The sequence below is a fragment of the Stegostoma tigrinum genome, chromosome 11 (genome assembly GCF_030684315.1).
Source record: "Stegostoma tigrinum isolate sSteTig4 chromosome 11, sSteTig4.hap1, whole genome shotgun sequence".
In the NCBI taxonomy this organism is placed as follows: domain Eukaryota; kingdom Metazoa; phylum Chordata; class Chondrichthyes; order Orectolobiformes; family Stegostomatidae; genus Stegostoma; species Stegostoma tigrinum.
The window spans coordinates 25,323,803-25,349,890 of record NC_081364.1 but is presented as its reverse complement, the minus strand read 5'-3'; the positions used below and the strand labels follow the sequence as shown (position 1 = coordinate 25,349,890).

At 40.5% G+C, this 26,088-nt stretch overlaps 1 protein-coding gene across 1 annotated transcript; it reads left to right on the top strand.

The window, feature by feature from the left end:
- Positions 1–5,437: 5,437 nt before the first annotated feature.
- rab43 (RAB43, member RAS oncogene family) lies at positions 5,438–25,067 on the top strand. Its single transcript, XM_048547307.2, has 3 exons — positions 5,438–5,811; positions 7,630–7,813; positions 18,179–25,067. The coding sequence occupies exons 1-3, from the start codon at positions 5,620–5,622 to the stop codon at positions 18,427–18,429; spliced, it is 627 nt and encodes a 208-aa protein (XP_048403264.1). The 5' UTR covers positions 5,438–5,619; the 3' UTR covers positions 18,430–25,067.
- Positions 25,068–26,088: the final 1,021 nt, after the last annotated feature.

Genomic DNA, 26,088 nt, shown 5'->3' with positions numbered 1-26,088 from the left:
GGTAGTAGATTCCCCAACTTTAAGTACATTTAAGTCGTCATTGGACAAGCATATGGATGTACATGGAAAAGTGTAGGTTAGATGGGCTTGAGATCGGTATGACAGGTCGGCACAACATCGAGGGCCGAAGGGCCTGTACTGTGCTGTAATGTTCTATGTTCTATATTCTATGAAGGGGATTCTCAAATAAATAGAAAGAGAGCAGGAGGCAGATGGAAGATGGATAAAGGAGCAGATAGGTGGAGAGGAGGCGAACAGGTCAAGGATGAAAACTGAGAGATGGAAACGGAGAGGTGTTTCGATTTAATTTCCTGTTGGTGGTGAAGGTGTTTCCTTCAATTCCTCCCACTTCCTACAACAAAGTGGGTGGCCATGGGTATCTGCATAGGCCCATGCTATGCCTGTCTCTTTGTAGGATATGTGGAACAATCCCTCTTCCGAAGGAATACTGGCCCTATCCTCCACCTCTTCCTCCGTTACTTCAATGACTATATTGGTGCCACCTCATGCTCCCAGTAGGAGCTCGAACAGTTCATCCACTTCACTAACACCTTTCACCCCCACCTTAAGTTCACCTGGACCATCTCCGATACCTCTCTCTCCTTCCTGGACCTCTCTGTTTCCATCTCTGGCAATCATCTGGAAAATGATATCCTTTTCAAGCCTACCAACTCCCACAGCTACCTAGAATACCCCGCCTCTCACTCACCTTCCTGCAAAAATGCCATCCCCTATTCCCAATTCCTCCGCCTCTGCAGCCTCTGCTCCAGAGATGAGGCATTCCACTCCCAGACATCCCAGATGTCCTTGTTTTTCGAGGACCGCAACATCCCCCCCCGCAGAGGTCAAAAACGCCCTCAACGACGTCTCTCACATTTCCCGCAACTCATCCCTCACACCCCCTCCCCGCAATAACAACCAAAACAGAATCCCCCTCGTCCTCACGTACCACCCCACCAACCTCCAGATACAACACATCACCCTCCAACATTTCCGCAATCTGCAATCCGACCCCACTACCAAAGACATTCTTCCATCCCCACCCTTTTCTGCCTTCCAGAGGGACCACTCTCTCTGTGACTCCCTTGTCCGCTCCACCCTCCCCACCGGCCCCACCACCCCGGCACTTCTCCCTGCAACCGCAGGAAGTGCTACACCTGCCCCTACACCTCCCCCCTCACCCCCATCCCAGGCCCCAAGAAAACCTTCTACATCAAACAGATGTTCACCTGCACATCTGCTAATGTGGTATACTGTATCCACTGCTCCCAATGTCGCCTCCTCTACATCGGGGAAACCAAGCGGAAGCTTGGAGACCTTTTTTGGAACACCTATGCTTGGTTCGCGACAAATGACTGCACCTCCCAGTCATGAACCACTTCAACTGCCCCACCCACTTCTTGGATGACATGTCGCTCCTGGGCCTACTGCAGTCCCACAACAATGCCACCCGAAGGTTGCAGGAACAGCCCCTCATATTTTGCTTGGGGGCCCTGCAGCCCAATGGTATCAATGTGGACTTCACAAACTTCAAAATCTCCCTACCTCCGACCGCACCCCAAAACCAGCCCAGCTCGTCCCCGCCTCCCTAACCTGTCCGTCCTATCTCCCACCTATCCACCCCTCCTACCTCAAGCCCCTCCCCCATCTATCTGCCAGCCTCATTCCTGTCTACTTGACCTCTCCAACTTCCCTGGACTGACCAAACCTCTCCCTAACTCCCCACCTACACTCACCTTTACTGGCTCCATCCCCGCTTGTCCGTCTCCTCTCTACCTATCTTCTCCTTTATCCAGCTTCCATCCCTCCCCCCTCTATTTATTTCAGAATCCCCATCCCCTCTCCTATTTCTGAAGAAGGGTCCAGATCCAAAACATCAGCTTTCCTGCTCCTCTGATGCTGCTTGGCCTGCTGTGTTCATCCAGCTCTACACCTTGTTATCTTGTATGGGCTGATGGCCTTTTTGAAAAGGCTGGCAACTGTGAATGTTCCAAAATGGAAAGGTCATGGCAGCTCCCTGGCTATCTAATACAGTCCTGCATTATCTGCCTACAGTGTCACAAGTGATTTGAACATTTAAGGGAGTGTTAGAGACCACTTGCGATACAGTGGTAATGTATCTTTGAACCAGGAGGCCTAGGTTCAAGTCCCACCTCTCCCAGATAGGTGTCACAAGATAGTTGAACGTATCAATTAGAATAAATATAAGAGAGTGTTAATGATGACTACTGGTTTATGTAAATATAAGAGAGTGTTAATGAAGACTGCTGGTTTATGTCAGGGTGCCCTGGTTATTCTCTTGGTGCAATCAATTGCATCCTGAACTAGCAGTATAACTAGCAATCACTGAGAATCCCCATCAAAAGAGAAAGACAAACTGGCAGGTGTTGGGAAGGGAGTATCAGTGACTTATAGATGCACTTATAAGTTGTGGATTGTGAAATGCCCAAACAGTTCCCTGAAAAGCTCAGCTGGCAAAGAAATAAAGTCAGCTGTCACTTTTAGCCTGTTGGGATGGGGTTTCCACCCTGTCAGTGACATTGGGGTTCTTGTCCTGCTTTTCCTGCTGAAGTGTTGCACTTTATGACAGCTACTGCTGTTGCTGTGGTTGTCTCTGTTGCTTTATGTGGCAGGGAGAACTTTTCATTTGACCTCTTCCATATTTATTTCACTTCCAGAGGATCTGTGTGAACAGTAAGTGCAAGTGCATTGTCTTGGTAAAGGAGTGCTTTAGTCCTGACATCCTTCCCCATGAAACTCCAGTGTATGTCCTCACAAAGCTTTGTCCTGACCTCGCCAAGGCTCAAAGCTCATTGTATATGTTGTGGTTCTTAGAAGACTCCTTGCTGCCACCATCATAGGAGTTTGGAGGCATCTACTACTTACTGCTGCATTACCTTACCTTCTAACCTAACAATACCCCTTCCCATATACATTAACCATCTTCACCTCATGTCAGATTGAGCAAGAATGTGTCAATGTGCCATCGGCATGAAGCAACTATCAGGCAGTTTCCAAAAACACCCTCCCACACCAATCCAAACCTGCTAGTGGAATCCTCCCCTAGGACTGTTTGTCTTGTGTGTGTGGACATAGCTGATACAGTCCAAGAAAATGTGTACCTTAGCCATGAGGGAAGATGGAGTTTTAGTGAACATGCCTTGCTCTATTAATTGTTAAGCTGAGAGCTCAAAATAAGTCATCAACCTGCAATGCATTCTTACTCAGGGTTTCTTGAGATTAGTCAGAATTAGATGAGTATGGGGTAATCTTTGCCAGTTATCCCCCTTTCTACTCTATTTAATGAAACCAATGAATCAAATTAAAACAGAAATGGGGTTGGCCTCTTTGACGCTAAGGAGAACAATGATAAAAGTCAAAATCTCAAAGAGAATTTACAAAATTTAAATTAAAATTTCATTTTGGTGGCGGTGGGAGTAATGTTGTACCCCAGCACCTCACAGTATTCATTGTTTGTGGAAGACTGAAGCGTAAAGGCAGACCATACGATATAGAAGGAGAATTAGAACGAAAACAGAAAACTAAGGAACTGCACAGCAGGTCTGGCAGCAACTCTGAAAGGACCAAAGTTTAAGTTCTGTATCAATTTGTTTTATTACCCATTTTAAATTATTTTTAAAAAGGCTTCCAGTGCATTTGAACAATCAGTTTTACAATATACGCAGTTTTATTTGTCAATTTTTTTTCATAGAAGTAAAGGTATGCACACTCGTGAATATATATTGATTATTGGGGCAGACTATGGTTTCTGCATAGTTGGCTGCAGATACCCCAAACATTCCCAAGCAAACAGAAACAATTTGCCCAATCACCAGCAACAATAACCAGTTTGGCAGATGCCCATACCACAAACCTGTGGAATTCTCCCCACAGAGAGCTGTGAATTCTCAGTCATTGTGTATGCTCAAGATAGAGATCAATAGATTTCTAAATATTAAAGACACAAGGGACATGGATAAAATCACTTTGAGGTTGAATATCCTTGCCAGGCAGGAGTGTTCCCTTCCAGCCGGGGAACATTTCAGTGGTCAAAGACATTCAACCTTCAGGTAAGTGTCCTCCAAGACAGCGTACACAACAATACTGAATTGCCCAGCAGAAACTGGTAGCCAAGTTTTGTACCCATGAAGACAGCCGCAAGCATGATCTTGGGTTCATGCTGTGCTACATGTAACCTCACCGCTGTTCTGTGTTTGTAAAATCTTCCTTACTGTTCTGTTTGACACTATCACCTTGAGAACTTGTTATGATCTTTCCACCTTAATCAATTTGTACAGTTTTCAATTACTTGTTATTTTGGTTAGATCCTTGTCATGCGACATTTATGCCTATCATGTTATTCCAGCCATTTTGTTTGTCTCTAGCACTATTCTATTTTGGATTTTTTTTGTAATTATCTCTGCTTTATTGCATCTTAGGTCATCCCTTCATTTGTTATTCAGCTATTGATGCTTTACTCACGCCAATTGACACTTTTGATAATCTGCAAAGACTTGTTATTCAGCATGTCGACACTGCACTCACATCATTTGTACTATCTTTTGACTTAATTAACGAAAATTATCTGGCAACGATCTCTCGGCCTTTAAATCTTGTGCTCGTGCAATTCCTTCCATTTCCCCAGATGAAGGAGCAGCGCCTTAGAATATTGCGATTTCAAATAAACCTGTTGGACTGTAACGTGGAGTTGTATCTCTTCTGATTTTGTCCACCCCGATCCAACACCGGCACCTTCAAATCAAGGTTGAATATCCACCATGAAAAAAAGATAACAAAGTGTGGAGCTGGATGAACACAGCAGGCCAAGCAGCATCTTAGGAGCACAAAAGCTGACGTTTCGGGCGTAGACCCTTCATCAGAAAATTAGGCCCGAAACATCAGCTTTTGTGCTCCTGAGATGCTGCTTGGCCTGCTGTGTTCATCCAGCTCCACACTTGTTATCTTGGATTCTCCAGCATCTGCAGTTCTCATTTGCTCTGAATATCCACCATGATTGAGCTGAATTGCGGAGCAGTCTCGAGGGGCCGAGCGGCCTACTCCTGCTCCTATTTCCTATAGTCCCGTTACAGGTCTCTTCGCTCTTAAGAAGGCGATGAAATCAGTCGCAGTTTGGCCATGTCCGAATACCGAGGCTCCCAGCAACAGGTAGGTTAGAGATAACACAGTGTGGAGCTGGAGGAGCACAGCAAGCCACTCTGACGCTGCCTGGCCTGCTGTGCTCCTCCAGCTCTGCCCTGCGTTACCTCCGACTCCAGCATCGGCAGTTCTCACTGTCTCTGAACAGGGAGGTTAGACACGTGCGCCATGGCGCTGGGTCCTGCCGGCGCATTTGGGGAAGCTGTGTGCAAGTGCCCTATCGATTGCATGGGATGGCGCTCAGGCAGTGCGGCGGGCGGCCGGAGGCGGGGGAGAGGGAGGGTCCTTGCGGCGGACCTCTCGGGAACGTTTTCCGTCGGTTCCGGACTTTCAACATCCACGTCATGTCCCTCAGAGTGCGGGCTGTGAGAGATTACTCTCGTTATTGTGTTCCCCCGGAGCCCGCTGCTCCCTAACGCGTCCGAAAGTCTGCGCCTGTCGGTGAGCCGGGCAACTGAAAAGATGTCGGGGCCTGTGGATCCGGACGAGCCTTACGATTTCCTCTTTAAAATCGTTCTGATCGGAGACGCCGGCGTCGGCAAGACCTGCGTCGTGCAGCGTTTCAAGTCGGGCATTTTCGTGGAGAAACAAGGCAACACGATCGGGGTTGACTTTACAATGAAAACCTTAGAAATTCAAGGCAAGCGGGTGAAAGTAAGTTCGAAGCGCGGCACCTGCTTTCACCCATCGGTCTGCTGCAGCCTCTGATGCCGGTCCGAGTTTGCTCACTTTTCAACATCTTCCCAAGACCAGGGCTTGGCTGGGTTTCCTATTATTGCACTTTTTAATCAGCAGCATGAATCCATTTGAACTTTGCATACTGTTCAACGCACACACACACAGTCTCTTCACTCGTTCGATGGGTCTTCTCAGAATCCAACACAATTTATTAACAAAAGCTCTCCTGTGCTGCATCCAAACCCCCACAGGTCAATGATGAGTCATTTTGGACTTTGAGATGTTGACAAAGTGTACGTCTCCTTTAATTAAAGCAAACTACTGTGGATGCTGGTGATCTGATTTTTTTTGTTTAAAACAGACGGTTCTGAAGAAGCGTCAAATCTAACTCGGAACCTTATTTCTGTTTCTCTCTATAGATGTTGCCAGACCTGCTGAGCTTCTTCAGCACTTTGAGCTTAAACTTATTTGGTTTCTTTGTGTCACCTTAAACTTCTGCCTCAAAGAGGAATTGAAACGTTTTACGTGAGGCTATGAAGGACCCAAAGTAGCAGGAAAAGAAACAGTTTTGCTTTGCAGCTTATCTTAAACAGGAAATAGAAACTTAGCAGACTGACATTACATAATATAGGCTTTTAGGTTATATGGTTAGTGTAAATATGTTATCATCAATGTGTGTGGTCATATTTATTATTACACCTCTTAGATGATCATTGATGAGGGCTGACCCCCCCCCCCCACTCTCCTTAAAAAAAATCCTTGCAGCCCCTTCAGCGGAAAGAAAGCAGGCAAGTGTCTGTTGCACACTGAGAGTTAATATTCACAGGTTAGTGAATGAATAATTCACATTACAGTGCAAGATTCCAATTGCAAGAGGAAAGTATTTTGAAACTAAACTTATTTTACGCAAGGAAATAGGTATGTACTGCAAAAATGTCTTTTCATGTTGGCTTTAAAAAAAATTAGTGATTTAGATATGTGTTCTTTACATGTGCCAAACCATCAAGGGAGGGATGGCAGTGCTTAGGTAATCTGTTTTCAGATCTCTTAGCAACACTTTTTTAAAAATCTTTTCATTTTTAACATCAGTTTTCTTAAGTCATTCAGTTATGCTGTGTTACCTTGAATTGGATGTAGTTGCAGTGTAAAGTTCACCTTGGGCATCAAAACAAAGTGGATCATTCAGTAGTGTGAATGACGGCTTCAAAATAATTTCAGTTGATGTGCGACTATTTTGACAGCTGGATGAACTCCTATGCTATGATATTGGAGCCATCTCTATCTTGACAGTTTCAATTATTGATGACTGCAACCTAACGACCAGCATTTGTGCTGTGCAACAACTTGTATTTATTTGGAGCCTTCTGATGCAAGCAAACCTGTGAAAGGAAAGCCAAAGTGATGATGAACTGGGAACCAGTACAGGTTAATGAGCAAATGTGTGATGCTCTGAGATCTCCTTTCATTAAAGGAACAGATGGTAGAGTATTGAATGTGATAATCTTTATGGAGGGTAGAAGATGGATGACCAGCCAGTGTACATTGAAGTAGTCTTAACCACTCACTGGACAAAAAAAAGGCAAAAATGCTAGCAGAAATCACATCCCATGAAAGGAAAAAAAAACTAGTTCAAATTCTCAAATCCTTATTTCACTTGTATTTCATTATTCTTTAAGAAGATGTGAAGAATGTAACTGGGCCTCAATTCTGCCTTGCGGTTAGTTTAACCACCGAGCCATTGTTGAAGTGTTCTTGTTTCCTTTTTTTATTGTTATTTTTGCTTTCCTGTTACAGTTGCAGATATGGGACACAGCTGGACAAGAACGTTTTAGGACAATTACACAGAGTTATTATCGAAGTGCTAATGGTGCAATTGTTGCTTATGACATTAGCAAACGGGGATCTTTTGAATCTGTGCCACGGTGGATAGAAGATGTGAAGAAGTATGCAGGTTCAAACATTGTGCAATTATTAATTGGTAGGTTTGCTTGCTGAAAGTTTCAATTAAATGTGCATAGGTACATAATCATGCTAATACTAATTACCTTGGCTCGGCATAGACACCAAAAGCTATAGTAATAATACAGAAGCATTTCTCCACAACTGTTTGTGTTCAGAGTATTTCATCTTTCTGAAAGTGTATAATTGTGCCTTTTAAGTGTTCACTAACTCTAAGTGGTGCTTGGTGAGTGAAGTGGATGAGGAGAGCACGTGTTCACTGTCTCGCTTTAAGGATGGCTGCCTCAGTCACGCAAGTACAGCCAATTGGGGTATTGCTATTTTAGCTATTTGGCCATATACACACGTGTGCAGGTGGGTTGGGCTGAGCAACCACCCTTTGCCAAATTCAGGCTGAAAATGAATCAATGAATGAGTGATTAAGGAGATAAGAAAGAAAATAAAGAATAAATCTAACTATGTGCTTGGGAAACCACTAAACCTCCCCTCACTTCCTCTATTTCCTTGAGTGAACCTGTGCTTTCTTGCTGTTGAAATTAACCACTGCTGACTATTTGCATCCATATGAAACAATTAATGTCAGGCACATAATCTTTAAAAGTGATGGAAATCCCAACGCTCACCATGTGAATATGTGAATCTGTGTCCAAACTGCAATGCAGTGTCTGCAAGAAAAATTGGATTGCTCCATGTGTTTGGACAATGTATGAGCATGCTGTTAATTTCCATCTTCACCACAGTAGTAAGTTTATAATGATGTACTGTTGAGATGTGTTATAAGGCAACATTTTGAAACAAAGGAAAATATTGTCAGTACTTAACTAAGCAACCTGCCTGCGACAACTATTTTTTTTAAAACTGTACAAGGCTTTTTGAGCACTCAGTATTTACTTTTTCAGTTGCTAACGTCTCTGCAGTCCATGCATTAAACTATCATTAGCTCTTAAATGAACCACAATTTCTTGCAGGGCCTTCTACAACCATATCTTCTAGTCCACCTCATTGAGTTGCCAATGGTGTTTTTACCAACACAGTTCCTTTGACAAAGGAGAGGCAGTGGATCTGCTCTGTTTGGATTTCTGGAAGGCCTTTGACAAGATGCCACAGAGGAAACTGTTGAATAAAATAAGAGCCCATGATGTTGGGGGCGTGATACTGGCATGAATAGAGGATTGGCTGACTGGCAGAAGACAGAGAATGGGAATAAAGGGGTTGTTTCCAGGATGGCAGCCAGTAACTGATGGAGTTCTAAAGGGGTCACTGTTGGGACCACAACTGTTCATGATCTGCGTTAACGAGTTAGACAAAGGAACTGAGGGCATTTTTGCGAAGTTTGAAGCTAACACAAAGGTAGATGGAGGGACAGGTTGTGCTGAGAAGATGGGAGGCTGCAGCAGGTCGTGGATAGGCTAGGAGACTGGGCAAGGAAGTGAAAGATAGAATACTGTGTGGGAAAATGTAAGGCTAAGCACTTTGGTAGAAAGGGTACCGGTGTAGACTAATTTCTAAATTGGGAAAATCTTTGGAAATGTGAAGCAGAAAGGAACTTGGAAGTCTTACTTCAGGATTCTCTTAACGTTAACATGAAGGTGCAGTTCGCGGTTAGGAAGGCAAATGCAACGGTATAATTCATTTTAAGAGGGCGAGAATACAAGAACAGAGATTTATTGCCGAGGCTGCAGTAAGCTGCATTTGAAATATTGTAAGCTGTTTTGGATGTGCTCGCCTTTTTTGGGGGGGTTCCAGAAGAAATTTACTGGAATGATCCTAGAGATAGGAGGCTTGTCATTAGAGGAACAGTTGAGGACTCCAACTGTACTTGATGGAGTTTAAAAAGGTGAGGGAGATCTCCTTGAAACTTACCAAATATTGAGAGTCCTGGATATAGTGCATGTGGAGATGTTTCCACTGGTAGGAGAGACGAGGACCTGAGGGCACAACCTCAGTGAAGGGGTGATCCTTTAGAACTAGGATGAGGAAGAATTTCTTCAGTCAGAGGACGGTTAATCTGTGGAATTCATTGCCATAGATTAACTGTGAAGGCCACATTGTTCAGTGCATTTAGGAGAGACAGGTTCTTGATTAATAAGGGATCAAGAGTTACAGGGAAAAGGCAGGAGAAATGGGGCAGGAACCATATCAGCAATGATTGAATGGTGGAGCAGATTCAGTGGGTGGGATAGCCTAATTCTGCTCCTATAGATGATGATCTTGATTAAATAGTGGTCTTTTGATCGTTCTGAGATATCTGTTGATTTCCAAATTAGTTTTTGTGTTTTCAGATGGCGAACACCTTGAATGATTTTATTACTTAGAAAATTAGGTAATGTACACTGGTCAATCTTTTAACAAAACGTATTCTTTATGAGCCTGTAACTGCACAGAATTAGCTCTGTACTGAGAAAGCAGTTAGAGACTGATCTATGTAATGTTTCTAGGACTTCTCCTGTTCTTAGGGTAGGTTTATTTCTTTGTGTTTGGGAAATCTTCCATTCCCAAATAATTCAGTTTAGAAAGGAGCACAACTTTTGTATTAGGGCTTTGTTCCTGAAGGACTGACCCTAGATTTTTCAGATTTTACTGTGCTTTTGAATAAACTCAATCCCTGTGCATGAGGTACAAAGGGATACTTCCAAGGTTTTCTCTTGCTGCAGTCATAGGCCAACCCAAGACAGCTGGCAGTGGGCTTTGTGATATGGTTTGCAGCTGCAAACTGAAGATTGATCATTGCCTTAAGTATAGCTTTAATAGAGAATTAATTCTACATTCGGTCATGAGTTTGAGCCTTGGGACCTTCTAGCTGCTGTTTTGCAGAATGGTGCTCAAGGCATGATGAGTTTGGTTCATTGCATCTGACAGATGTCTAATATGGCCTTAGAGGCCTTCTTATCTTTAAGTCTGAACTACTTTATTACTTTCCTTTTGTAATAAAAAAAAACTTCCAATTCTTTAAACAGATACTTGAAAAGCTTTTCCTTCCTTCCTTTATTAATTATGTCTACACAGTCTTGTGAAAAGAAATACTGTGAAATAGTCCTCACAGTCTCTTTTTTTGATTTTTAGATTTGAACCTGTTTAACGGGCTCCACAGGAGTACTAGAGTGGCACTGTTCACTTGATGCTTCTAAATTTAAATGAATAAAGGCCTAACCGTTCACTATACTTGAGAAGTCAACCCTTTCATTCCAGAAATTAGCCTAGTGAATCTCTTTTGATTGCCTCCACCACCAGTATATCCTTGCTTAAATATGAGAACCAAAACTGTACACAGCTTCAGGTGCAGTCTTCCAACATCCTGTACAGTTGTAACAAGACTTTTCTATATTTAAACTCAACCCCCTAGGGCCAAAGTTACATTTGCTTTCGCAGTTACATGGGGTGCTTGTAGGCGAATTTGTTATGTCACGTGCACAAGAACACCCAGGTTCCTATGTGCTGTGCTTTCAATGGAGTCTCTCTCCATTGAAGTATTTATCTAAATGTCTGCCAGGGTTTATCTCTTTACCTTCCTTTTCAGTCTGTTTTCTCAGCCCATTATCACAGCTTTCTCCATCCCTTTATAATTGCCTTCCTTTATGTTGAGGGCACTGAATTGAGACCCAAAGTGCTCTCGCTCAAACTGGATATGGAATGCTTCAATGTCATAATTGCTAAACCCCTAGAAGATCCTTAACTGCAAAATCTCTTATTAATCCTACCTCATTGCACAACACTTGATGTAAAATAACCTGATACTGGGTAGGTTTGTAACACACTACTATGATAATAATCGCTAAGAAACAAGATCTTACTGGAAAATGGGGATAAAATAGTTAGATACTTGTTTTTGACCAGCACAGACTTAATGGGCTCAAGGACATTTCTTCTATGCTGTAGATCTTTAGTAAAATAAAGTCATCATAGTGCCAGAGGACTATTGGGCTGTTGTATCATAAGAAAGAGATGATTGGTGGTGACTTGAACCTGGAGGTCATCATGCCTCGAGTGAGGAATTGAACCTGCACTGTTTGCATCTCTCCTGATCAAAAACCAGCTGTCCGAATAAGCAAGCCATTTCTTACATTGGTTGTGATGGAAGAATCAAATTACTTAAAGCGGTTTAATTTGAAGTTGCAGTTTTTAGAAATGCAAGTACAACTTGAAGTGAGATCTTACTCTATCGTACAGCTTGCTTATTGGAGACATCAGAGAGGCATTTAAGTATTGTAATTTCTAAAATTGTTATGCTGCAAGAGGTTAGTAGTTTGAGCTGAATTAAAGCATAATTTATTCATTTAATGCGCAAACATTTAAGAATCCTGCTTAGTATTGAATGTTTTCAAGACAGAGATGTGGTTCTTGGGTCTAAAGGAGTCAAAGGGAATGGGACGCAAACAGGAACAGAGTACTGAGTAGGATGATCAGGATGATCCTACTGAATTGTGGAGCACCCTTGAATGGTCTACTCTTGTTCCTGTTTTCTGTGTTTCTACTGAGGCCTGACCACTGCTTCAACTAGAAGTGTAAAAGCATCTGTAGCAATCATTTACCTGCCCAACCAAGCTCTTAGAAATAGAACACAGCTTTTTTTAAAAGACAAATTGTACTGCTCCTAATGGAGCTGGAGTGCCTTTTCTGGGCCCACAAGTCTTCCATGGACCTCTGGTGCCCCAAGATTCCCCTACCCAAACCTCATGCTCTGGCAAGAACTTGATAGTCAGACGCCTATTTCCTCATCTACTCAGTTATGCTGTGGGTGAACAGCATGCTCAAAAAAACATGGCCCTTAAAGTTGACTAAGCCTCCTCCATAATAATTCTTGTGATCAGGTTGGCACTCACAAGGCTAATCTGATCTAATCTGTAAAATATAATCAACACAAATGTTTTACTGAGAACTTGAAAGCTTTTCTTCCAACGATCCCATTTTTCATGTGAATAAAAATCCATATATTTCATTTTTACTAAATTTCTTCATTGGACAATATACATTTTTTAAATTATTCCAGTAAAAGACAAAATTCACTTTGATACATTGCAATACTTTGTCTGCTCACATCTACACTGCAGTTGTTGAAGCTATCAAATAGACTTGAGGTCAATGGTTTATCTAAATTGCAACTAAAGATAATAGAATCCTCACAGTGTGGAAACAGGCTATTCAGCCAAACAAGTCCATACTAACTCTCCAAAGAGCAGCCCACCCAGACCCATCTCCCTACCCTACCCTTTCCATGGCCACTTAACCTAACTTGCACAACTTTGGACTTGGGAGGAAACTGGAGAACCCAGCAGAAACCCTTGCAGACACGGGAAGAATGTGCAAACTCCATACAATCACCCAAGGCTGGAATCAAACCTGGGTCCCTGGCGCTGGGAGGCAGCAGTGCTAACCACTGAGCCACCATGTCAGCTATTGATTTAAGTCAAAATATAGGAAAATGATTACTGAAGTAAAGTTAGATCTGATGATGTACTGACAAATCACTTACTTGATCCAAACATATTACACCATTAAAAAAATTCTTAAGAGTTTAATCAATTTGGTCTTCAAATTAGAGAAAAAAGTGCGTGGAACAAAATTAGCTAACAGTATATGTTTATTGAATGAATTTTTGGAAGTAATAATTACTATTCATGCATAATTCAAGAATTTTGTAAAATTTCCATGATTAAATAATTTAAATTATTTGGGAAATTTCTGAGATGTTCTTTCTGGTTTGAATAAATATTATTTACTAAAATCATGGAGGAACCTAGGCCTGCGTAAATGGATTGATATAAGTATTCCCAGCCCAATATGTGACACATATTTCTGAGTTCTTTCAAATTTGCATACACTACTTAATAAGGTAAGACTATAAGCTACTTGTTCATTGGGTACTGCTGAGAAGGCTTCCTTAACTGAATTATTGAACCTAACTTAGGTTTTACTGTTAGTGTTTTGACCCATTTTCAGTGAATCCCATCTTTCAGAAGAAATGTTGATCAGAGGCCATGTATGTCCTTTCAGTTTGACAAAGTCCCAAAACACTAATTTTGAATAAGAACTGGGGAATTCTTCCTGATCCCCTGGCCAATATTTATTCTTCAGTTAACATCACAAAAAGTTTATTTGATCATTGTCACATTCTTATTTGTAGGAACTTTCTGAATGTAAATTGACTGCCATGTTCCCTGTATCAGAACAGAAAATTCCCTTCCACTACTCTAGTCTAGTCTCTATATAATATCTTTTATCCCTGGCACTATTCCAGTAAATATCTTTTGCACCCACTGAAACTCCTTAATGTCCTTCCTAAGTTGGAGTGTTTCAAATTATACAAAATAATTCAGCTGAGACCCAAACTATGTTAACAAAGATTTGACATAGCTTCCTTGCTTACGTGTTGTGTCTCTATGTTTTTAAAGTCAATAATCCTGCAAGAATTTTTAATAAACATAGCTGCTTGTCCTGTCACCTGCAAAGACTTGTTCATGTATGCTCCAAGTCTCCATATTCTTGAACCCACTTTATTTTGATTCCCTTATTTATGTCCTTAGATTATAGATCAATTATTTTGTTCACTAAAATTTTAGTCTTCCAGTTATCATTCGAACACTGTTTGATGTGAGATTGCTTTAAGAGTTAATTCAGTTTGTAAATTAAATAGTGTTCACATCTAATTGATGCAGGTGTTTTACAGCCAAGATTCAACCATTTACATCTGCAAACAGAATTTAAATTTTTAATCTTACACTGTTACATGTGGAGAAATGTAGCTTGTCACTATTGCATTTTTGTTACCCCACCTTGAGGCTGTGATTTTGTCCTGTAGAATGCTTATGATGAGATGTAACATTATTACTGTGTAGTCTTGATAATTCAAACCCATTTTACATAATTTAAGCCACTGTATAGTTTATTTTAAGTAACAAAAACAGCAAAAAATTGCATGACCAAAATTGGATGTAAGCAACTTCGAATTAAAAGGAAGAGGCCAAATGCATCATTACATTGTCAACCCTTTCAGATGCCCTGAATGATTTGAGATGATTTAAAATAATTCTTCTGTGTACTGTTGTGAGCAGCGAATTTTTGGACTCTTCTGTTTTATTAGTTATGAACTATTGGATATGAGTGAAACAATTGTTTGACCGCTGGTGCACTGACAAGAGAACGAACAAAGTTGTACGGCATGTTAAACGGTTCCTCAGTTTCTTTGTGTTCATGTAGTTCCGATGTAGTGTCAAAGTCTCCTGAAACAGTCTGTAGGTCCCACCCATTCCTTCCTGATGTGTCATTGCTGAAGCAGTCAACATTTGTTGCAGGTGTGGATTACGCAGATCACACTGGTGCCCACCAGTCCCCACATACTACAGCTACAAAGCATGCCTGTCCAGCTATGAATTTGATTAATATGAAGTATTTTAAAAATGAATTTCTTCACTGTACTCTTCTGCTGCAATAGATCACCTCATTTAATTCCAGAACCCTCTCCCCATCCCACTCTCTGATGAAGCCTCTCTGATGAAGGGTCTAGGCCCAAAACGTCAGCTTTTGTGCTCCTGAGATGCAGTTTGGCCTGCTGTGTTCATCCAGCTTCACACTTTGTTATCTCTCACCTCATTTAAGCCGCTTTGCTAATCAAAAACGATGCTAGAAATACTCACCAATCATCCACCTGCTTTTCTCTGATGTCCCATTTTACTTTTGCCAAGTAGAAACCATTTGAAGGTGCTTTCCACTGCCCATCTAGTGCAGGTTCACTCTTCTCTTTACAAAGCTCCTTTCTGTGCACTGTTTGAGAAGCTGCTGACCTTGCTCTTTATGAAGGTGCTATCCCTGTTTTTTCTTGCAATCTTTATGAAGCTGCTGTCCTCACTGCCTGCTGTATCCGCTGGAGTTTAGAAAACTTAGTGATGACTTTATTGTGTTTTGAAGGTGGGTATGGAGCAGATGTTTCCATCTAGAACTAAATGTGACTGTTTCACAATAAGGGATCACCCATTAAAGACAGAAAGTAGATCTTTTTTTCCTTAGGGTCATGAGGCTTTGGATGGAAAAAGTCGATAGAACTCATGGTAGTTAGGAATGTGTCAAAAAAAGGCTATCGAAATTGCTAGAAAATATTTTTCCAATCTGTCTGACAGGCAGACAGTTTTGGATGACCGTTTAAATAATTGCCAGCTTAACGGTTCTACAGACTTTATCTATCCTTAAAGGGTATTCAGGATTTCCGTAATGATTATTAATTCCTACATTGTGCGATATGTTGGTGAAAACTCAATGGGCCAAAGGGCTTCTTCTGCCCTGTGTGATTCAGACTCCTTGAATATTTTTAGGCAGAGGCTAAAACTTCTGCAGCATCTGTGGAGAGAAATCACAGTCAACATTTTGGATTGAGTGACCCTTCCTCAGAAATCTGCCAGACCTGCTGAGCTTTTCCAGCAATTTCTGTTTTCGTCCAAGTAGTCTAAACTGTCATTTTTATGCCAACACTGTTCTGAACTGTCATCCTTGAGTTTCATTCTCCTGGTTCTGCCTCGTGGCTCAATTGGATTTTAAATTTTTAGAGGGCAACTTTTCAGCTTAAGTAATAACCACCATTCATCAAGTTTAAGAATTTTGTAAAGCCAGTTTGGGTTTTCTCATCTAATCCTTGAACTCTGTCTCACCAGCTCAAATTTGAAGTTATGACCTTTTTGTTAAATTAATTGTGTTTCTTCACGCCTGCTGTTGATTCTTCTTTTATGTAGGTTCTGTGAATTAATTTTTTAATTTGTCTCTCCACTATTGTTATCAGCATTCTTTAGCTGGCTGCACCATTGTTATTGTGTTGTAAAAGGCATCAAAAAAGGAAAAATCTTCAGATCCTTTGCTGCTTGCCATTTGGAAGGCTTGGACCTAAGGTCCTAAAGTTGGTCCCCTTAATAATTCATGCAATCTAACTAGTAAAGATGCAGAGCCTTCTGCATTTTAGAAAGCATTACCATTACCTATTTACTTGAGGCATTTCTCCTTCCATAAGCAAAAAGTCCTTAACATTTGGTTTCTAACATGAGCCCAATGGGTGATGTCACTTCATTCTAACTGTTTCAGACTTCCTTTCACCACATTATGTGATTAACTAAGGGGTGATATGATGTATATATATTGTGAAAGATAGGCATGGTAGATAAAAGTCAGCACCATTCTTCTGAGTATTTTGATTTAGTGCCAAACATCTCCATTTTTCCTACGTCCTACACATTGTTTCTACTTAATCACCCAGTGTCCTCTTGAATGCCTCAGTAGACCCTGCCTCTACCATGCTTCCAGGCAGTGCATTCCAAACCTCAGCCACTTGTTCTGTGAAAATATTTTTGTCTTATCATGCATTTATTGCTTTTTCAAAGCACTTTTTAAAAACCATGCCCTCTGATTCTTGATTTTACAAGCAGGCAGTTTCTCCCTGTCCGCTCTATCTGTATCCTTGACAATTTTTGAAAATTTCTGTCAAATCTCCTTTTGGCCTTCTCCTCTCCAAAGAAAACCATTCCAACTTCTCCAATCTGCCCTCATAACTGAAATTTCTTGTCCCTGTGCAGTCATGTAGTGCAGAACCCAGAACTGTACACTGTATTCCAGCTAAGGTCTAACCTGTGCCCTTTGTAGGTTCACATAACCTCCCCACTTTTGTGTTGTATGTCTCTATTAATGAAGTCTAGAATATGGTATGTTCTTTTAACAGCTGTCTTTACTGATCCTGCCACCTTTAGTAAATTATGCACATTGACTACAAAGATATTGCAAACATTCTGTTGTTGTACTGAGATCATGGTGAAATGTATGAGGGGCTGTCTTGCAACTGAGACATTAAACCAAGGCCAACTCTACCCTTTTGGAGAGGAAATTTTCAAAAATGGGAAGTAGGTTAATTCCACTTGGTGATCAAGCTAATATATGTCTCTCGACCGGCATCACTAAAGTATCTTGGCGTTATCATATCGTTGTTTGTGGGCACTTGTGTGGCAGTTGGCAGTCATGTTTCATGCATAATAACTACACCACAAAAGTTTTGGGATGCCCTGAGGTTGAGAAAGATGCTACGCTTGTACAAGTTCTTCCTGTGGAACAAAATAAAATATAAAATGTCTTAGCACAATCGCAAGATAAACATTTTTAGCAGCGATTCCTGCGGTTGTGAAATTCATTGCTAGGGTTCAGGCAAAAACGGTCGAGGTTAAATTGGTTATGTGGCTGAAGATTAATAGATGTGATATGTAAACAGGTAATTGTGTTTCAGATTTTGTTCTCAACTGGTTGCTCAGCTTCTGAATGTTGTTGATGTTTTTGATAAGTTTGAGACAGAATATACTGTATCAATAAATCAAACAGCTGCATGTCGATTTAGCGAATGTTAAATTTATGTTTACCACTTTAGGTAATAAGTCCGATAAGAATGATGCCCGGGAGGTTCAATATGAAGAAGCCAAAACTCTTGCAGTTCATTATGATATGGCATCCGTACTAGAGACATCTGCCAAAGATTCCAGCAACGTGGAAGAAGCTTTTATAAAAATGGCCACAGAGCTAATGCTAAGACATGCTGGGCCAATGTTCACTGAAAAAGCTACCGAAAGTATCAAATTAAACAGCAAAGATGTCGGTGAAGGATGGGGATGCAGTTGTTGACTTTGCAGGTTAATTTTTTTAGGTTTTGCATCATCTCGTTTTAAGGTAGACTGATCAATCGCAAATGTGATTTAAGTCACTTGGCTTGGACTAAGTTATGTTTGTGGTGTGTTTGTGCACAGAATCTGTGCAAACTGTTGTGAACTGTATCCATTCCTCCAATTTGAAGATGATAACAGCCAAATCTGTTCTTGCTGGTCATTAAATCTTAACATTCCAGTTTCCTTGACATTCCAATAAGAATCGTAGTAGTCACATTGCCTTAACTACTGTTATTGAAGAAGTCAGTTTCTCTAACAACCCTTTTTCTTATTAAATTTATGGCTCTGAACTGAATATTTTGCGGAGACGACATGAACATTTCAAAAATGAAAGTGTAATAAAATTGAATTGGAGATGGTATGTAGGACTGCCGTATTGATTAAAATTGACTTGGTTAGCAGTCATGATGCGGAAGAGTGGAAGTTATGAATAATTAGCTAGTTTTCTTCTGCATATTCATGGTTGCCTTACAAATTAAATACATATATTCCAGCCACTTTTTAAAAATCTTACTGCATATTTTAGGAATCTTGGCAGTCCTACGTATCACTCTTTAAATTCTCAAGTTCATACATTACTTTGAGGTATAAGACTATTTGACTTATTTCAAGAGGTGATTTAGATTGAAACTTGAATCAAATGCATTTCTGTAGTTATTAATCTTGAAGCTGAATGTGCTGTTTTGCTTTGTGTAGTGGCCCACAACTGTCCCAGGATTTTGTTGCTCTTAAGACAATGATGTAATTCTCACTGGTAATTGGTGAAAATGCTGACAGTTTAGAGAAGACATTGGTTAGCCTAGCAACAGATAATTACAACTGAGTCTTTGGTGTTGTGTAATTTACAGCTAGGATCAATGCCAGCCTTATTATTGATTCGATGTACATAGCCTGTTTTGGTGAGAACAAAGCATCTGACAGCAAACAGTACTATTGTAGCATTGGCTTTGCAATTGCAAAATGCTGGCAGGGATAATGTATCCTAGAAAATGCATTGCGCACTTTACTTTTTTAAAAGAAAAAGCAGGGTCCAGAATAACAGCATAAACTGGTTATGAAGTTGTTTCTCAGCAATAGTGATTACTGGGGAGGTGAGAATAGACTGTATTACCTAACACACTCCCAAAGCTAGCCTTGATTTCGTTGAAACAAACAGCAGTACTTTCTGACAATACTTCTTTCAGATCAACATTAACACTTCAATATTCAAACTAAAGAATGAAAAAAGCCAGAACATATTGGGCATTCTTATTTACAAGATGTAGAGTTGGATGTAGTTTATACAGTATTATTTTACGGAAGGGAACTAAAGAAAACTTCTGTGCTTCGGGTGAAATAATGAACAAGTGCATCTATTTTAATAACCAGGTAAAAGGGGTAGTGCCTACAGTATGTAAATATATATGGAAGACTTTTGCACATTTTGCTTCACTAAAATTCCAGGTTGATTGTATATAGTCCCTTGTCCCCCACTATTTTTGCTTAAGACTATGATTCAAAAGGGTGATAGTGCAATTAGTTAACAATGTCCTTTCAACTTCAGCTTAAACTAGTAGCACAATATCTCTTTCTGTTACAACTTTCTCTTATTCATTCATGGAAGGAGGGCATCACTGGTTGGGCTAGCATTTATTGGCCATCCGTTATGGATGTAGTGGTAATCCTCTTGAAAATGCCCAAGCCAATCTTGTAGCCTGCTGCTTGTTAGAGAGCAGACAAAATGGTTGTTTATGGAAAGTGAAAATGTGAATGCAATAAAGTTTGCTTTTCCAAAGTAGTGGTGGTTATATCTGGGCAGAGTCCTCCTTAGTAACATTTGGGGGCCAGTGTAAAATTAGGAGAGCTGAATCAAGCCTGATGCAGTAATACTTATGGAATCGCACTTTACAGAATATGTCTCAGACTTTAGCATCACTGTTCCTGGGTACGCCCTGTCCCACCTATCCACTCCTATCCGGAGTATCCTCAACATTGACTGTGGAGCCCATGAAGTCTCACAGCATCAGGTCAAACTTGGATAAGGAAAACTCCTGCTGATTACCATATGCAGACTATCCTTAGTTGATGATTCAATCCTCCTCTATGTTGTACACCACTGTTAGGACACACTGAAGGTAGCGAGGCTGCAGAATATACTCTGGGTGGGGACTTCAGCGCTCACTTAATTAAGAGCGACTCAGCAGCACAACTGCTTACTGAGCTGGTTAAGTCCTAAAGGCTGTAGCTATTAGACTGGGACTGTGGCGGCTGATGAGGGAACTAACAAGGTTAAAAACATATGTTTCCTCATCCTGAACAATCTCCCTGCCACAGGTGCATCTGTCCATTATAGTGTCGGTAAGAATAACCACAGCATTTTCCTTGTGGAGACAAAGACCTGCCTTCACATTGATAATACCTTAAATCATGTTGTGTGGCTGAATGGGACAGACTTTGAACAAGCCACTCCATTCCTGACCTCGTTACAGTCTTGGTTCAAACATAGAAAAAAGACCTGAGTGTCAATTGCTGCTTTGCAACCCTAGCAAAACTGGAGTCCGTGCACATCAGGGTGAAATCTCTCAACTGGATGAAGTCACACCTGACACACAGGATTTATTGGAGGTTAGTCATCTCAGCTCCAGGATATCTCTGCAGGAGTTCCTCACGGTAGTGTCTTAGGCTCAAACACCTTCAGTTGCTTCATCAATGACCTTCCCTCCATCATGGGGTCAGAAGCAGGAATATTCACCGATACCAGCACAATATTTAGCACCATTTCTGACAACTGCAGTTTGTGCCCAACTGTGTCAAAACCTGAACAATATCCAAGCATGGGGCTGAAAAATGGCAGTAACATTTGCATCACATAAATTCCAGGCAATAACCATCTCCAACAAGAGAGAATTGAACCATTATCCCAGGGCATTTAATGATGTTACCATTCCTCCAGTAACAACATCCTGGGGGTATTACCATCGGTCAACCACTGAACTGTACTAGCCCTATAAATACGGCAGCTACAAAAGCAGGTCAGTTTAGGGATCCTGCAGTGGGTAACTCACCACCTTACTCCCTAAAGCCTGAGCACCATCGACAAGGCACAGGTCAGGAATGTAATGAACTACTCCCACTTGCAGATGAATGCAGGTCCAAAAACACTCGAAGCTGACACCATCCTGGGCAAAGCAGCTCACTTGATTGTCCCCACATCCACAGATATCTACTCCTTCCACCACCAGCGTTCAGCACCAGCATCAGTGTACCTTCTGCAAAATGTACTGCAGAAATTCACTAAGGATCCTTAAATAACTCCTTCCAAACCCATGCCCATTGCCATCTAGAAAGACAAGGGCAGCAGATAGATGGAACAACACCTGTAAGTTCCCCTACAAGCCACTCAACATCCTGGCTTGGAAATATATTGCCATTCCTTCACTGCTGATGGTCTAAAATCCTGGAATTCCTACCGTAATGGCAAGGGGGGTGTACCTACACCAGATGAGCATGTGGTTCAAGAAAGCAGCATCTCTCTAGGAATGTGCATTAAATGCTGGCCAGTCAGCGATACCCACGTCCCATAAGTGAATTAGAAAAAAAACGAATTAGTCATCTGGTTTGACCTGACGTTGCTTCAAGGACTGATTGTAAGCCTGAAGCCTCCCCCACCACGCGTCCTAAGTTGTTTTATTTTTTAAAAGTCACTTCTGACGACTGAGACTTATTGGAATGTTACAGGTTAGTAGCTTGCTTCCATTGTTTCAAATACAGCAGTCAGATGCGTGATAAAAAGCAAATGGTCTGGAGTTGTTCACTAGCATCAGGAGACAGTTGTTTATGGGTAAGTAGTTGGTGGAGGAACGATGATATTTTACAGTCTCACACTTGGAGGTGAAAGCAGACATAAAAGGCCAAAGCTTTCCTTAATTGCCCTGTGGAGCACACTTACACCTCCTAGCCAAACTAAAAAGTTCATACGTTTGTATCGCTGGCTTCCCAAAATGACAGCACAGAGTTAAATTTCTATCTGGAACTATGGTTTGCTAGTGTCCAGTGGGAGTCTCAATCATTGCCAAAATTGTTGGCATTAAAGTGGAACTTTGCTGGTAATAGACTGACTGACTCCATTTTAACTGCTGTTCCACTCTTTTCTGGTGATTAGGGAAGAGTTAAAATTCTTCCTTGAATATGGAAAGTCGAGGGAAAAAGACATTTTATTCCTCAGTTGACACCAGCCAGCCCATGGTCAAAAAATATATTCAGAAATTGCAAACAGGTGAATTTGTACTACATTGAATAGGAAAACTAGAACATTTAAATGAAAATGCAGTCATAGTGCACTCAGGCTCCATTAAAGTCATGCTTTGGGAATTACTTTTGCATTTTGTGGTAGACGGGACTTTGGATATACTTTTTGATACTTTTAAAAATTTAAATAAAGGAAATGCTAGTTAAGGTTTTCAATGCAAGTTAATGCACATTAATAATGCTAATGTACACAATTATTTAGACTGTGATGTATAAATACATAAATTAAGTCATTAGTTCATTCAGATATCTTGTAAAAGATGTGCTTAGTTGCCAAATTGAGCTGATCGCCACTAATGACAACACAATAACCTCCCACCTCAAAGAACATCCGTTCTAGATACTTTGTTTATAGGCTATCACTTTCCTCATCCATGCACCAGTATGTTGGTAATCCATCACTGTCATAATCAGTACGTTTTTCCCCAGTGAATTCAAGTTTGTAAACTCTTAAGTTACAGTTATTAAATGTGTGATGTTTTTGCGACCAATTTGTTTGAATATATTCCAGGCAATATTTTCAGTGTAGACTTCAGCAATACATATTTTGCTTATCTACTTTAAATCTGCTTAAGTTTTTAAATATCTCTATGTTGAACTGTCGTAATTTTATGTTGACTGTTTACTGATCGTCGCCTAGTTTTCTTTTAGAATGTTGAGATTTGTATATTATTCAGCATACATGGTTGTTGCTTTTAATTCTTTAACATGGAACAGTTAGAAGCATTAAGCAACTTCAGTTCATAAATTTTCAGAATATATTCCTTCCTGACTTATCCACGTGTCATTTTTTAAAAACTGTTTACATTTTTTAACTGTATGAGTTAAATATTCAGATGGCATCAAGCAAACATACGAGCATTCTGTTCCATGAGTGTAACTCAAGTCTAGTGGAAAGCTGGTTCTTATACTATTAAAAATTCACACCAAATATTCCAATTCTGCACTTTATCACCCATGAACAAGAACATGGATGTAAGGGCTAAACATATCAAAATCAATCAGATGACAGGTATTTTTCTGTATCAACATTTTACAATTCTTCATAGTTTATTTTAGTATGAGAAAGGTTTGTATAAAATTTAAATTAGTTTTTAATCTGCTTAATTTTATAACTGTGATATTTTGGAAAGTATACCTTTTATCTGTCCTTGAGTTCAAGTTATTCCATGCGGTTCCTTCACTAGGTTGCACAGCATGTTAGCTGAGCATACTGTCTGATGTTTCAGAGGCAGTTTACGCTGAATTAACTTAATTCACCCTGAAGAAGGGTCAGAATACTGCAGTTGTTTTGCAACATCTCATAAGCAGATAGAGTGGAAAAGCGGCTGATTGGCATCCAAAAGCCCATATCAGAAATGCGTATGCTGGCGTGAGTTTAGCAGTGATGTGCTCACAAGGTCTGCCAATATTTATCACCTGTGAATTACAGTCTGCAGGGGTAAGAGAAATGGCAATGTGAATGGAGCTGTATTCTGGCAGTGTCAGTGACACCAAGAAGAGACAGTGGATAGAAAATTAGTAAGGAAAGGTTTTCAAAAACATTGTTCAAAGTACTTGTAAAAATAATTTATTTCAGGACTATGCAATAATTTCTGATGCCGGAACAATACTTTTAGTACATTGATATGTAAGGAAAGCAAACAAGATTTACAGTTCTAAAATATTTTTAAAATTATGTCTAAAATACACAGTTGGATAAAGTTGAGTTTCATTTTACAAATTGTAAGTTGCATTTTACACAGTTCTGTTCCAAGTGGTGATCAGGAATAAATTCATTTTATTGATAAAACTAAATCTTATCACCTGTTCTGTCCACAAGTTAATATGTCAGCTGATTTTGCATATACTTATTTTTCACAATATGACTGAGTAACAGAAACTTCAACTGATCCTGTACTGGCGGTATCAAATAACAGGCCTTAATAAATATGAAATTCCACAATTTGAATGGGTAATGAGTTTGCACTTGCCTCATAGTGAACCGCAAGAATCTATAAATTCTGAAACTTGAACATGTTTAAAGTATTGATATTATTTGAGAGAGGGCAGTGAAGGATGAGACTGTGTTGCCCCGCCAGATCACTTGAAGCAGATATATTATTTTTTCCCCCCTCTGCTTAATATCTATCTTATCTGGCTGTTCCTTATTGTGTATTGCTTACTCGTGGAAAAAAATAGAATGAATAATTTGGTATAACTAGATCAGTAGATGTCTGAAACAGTAAAGATTCATATGAAGCCTGTTATTGTAAAATATCTTGGAAGTGAAAAATAAATCATGGGCATTTAGTACCTCCATGTTGTTTTGTGCATCATTCTTGGACAATAATTCTCAGCATTTTGTTAATACAGGAGTAAGCCTGCGTGCTCAAGGCTGGGGAAGCCCTCTTGATTGGGCACCTGCCACAACCGAAATATGCATCTCCTGTCCTTATTACCACAGCCCTTGTTGCAGTAACTGAAAAGTGACCAGCTACCTGATGGTGCATGTCGCACTGCAGTTAATTGCCCAAGGAATGTTAGATGTAGTCAGGGTTTCTGATTGGTTGCCCCAACTTTCCAGCTGGCATTTGAGGCCACTATGACCCTTTAAAATCCCACTCATTATCACCTGCAGTTCCCCTCACAGCCTTGGCTGGCAATGTATTGTTATTCCTTTACTATCCCTGGACACTTTCTGGAACTCCTCTCCCTGACAGCATTTCATGCACCCACAACATAACAACTACATAAGTTCAAGGCATTTAGTTTCAGAAAGTTTCCTTCAGTTTCTTGAGCAATTGAGGACAATACATAAATGTTGGACTTGCCAGTGATATCCACGTCCCACAATATTTTACTTTAAGATTCCAGAGTCATACAGCATGGAAACAGACCCTTCAGTCCAACTCGTCCATGACCAAATTTCCCAATTTAACTAGTCTGACTTGCCTGCGTCTTTCCCCTATTCCTCTAACCTTTCCTATTCATGTACCTGTCCAAATGTCTTCTAACTGTCATAACTGTACCTACATATATCACTTCCTCTTGCAGTTCATTCCTTGTATGAACCACCCTCAGTGTGAAACAGTTGCCTGTCAGATCCCTTTTAAATCTTTCTGCTCTCACCTTAAAAATTTTGCCTCTAGATTTGAACACTCCTACCCTAGGGAAAAAACCTCTGCTATTCACCTTATCTATGTCCCTCATGATTTTAAAAACCTTGATAAAGTCACTCAACCTCCTACGTTCCAGTGAGAAAAGCCCCAGCCCATCCAGCCTCCTTATAACTCAAACCCTCCAATTCCAGCAACATCCTTGTAAATCTTTTCTGACCCTGCTCCAATTT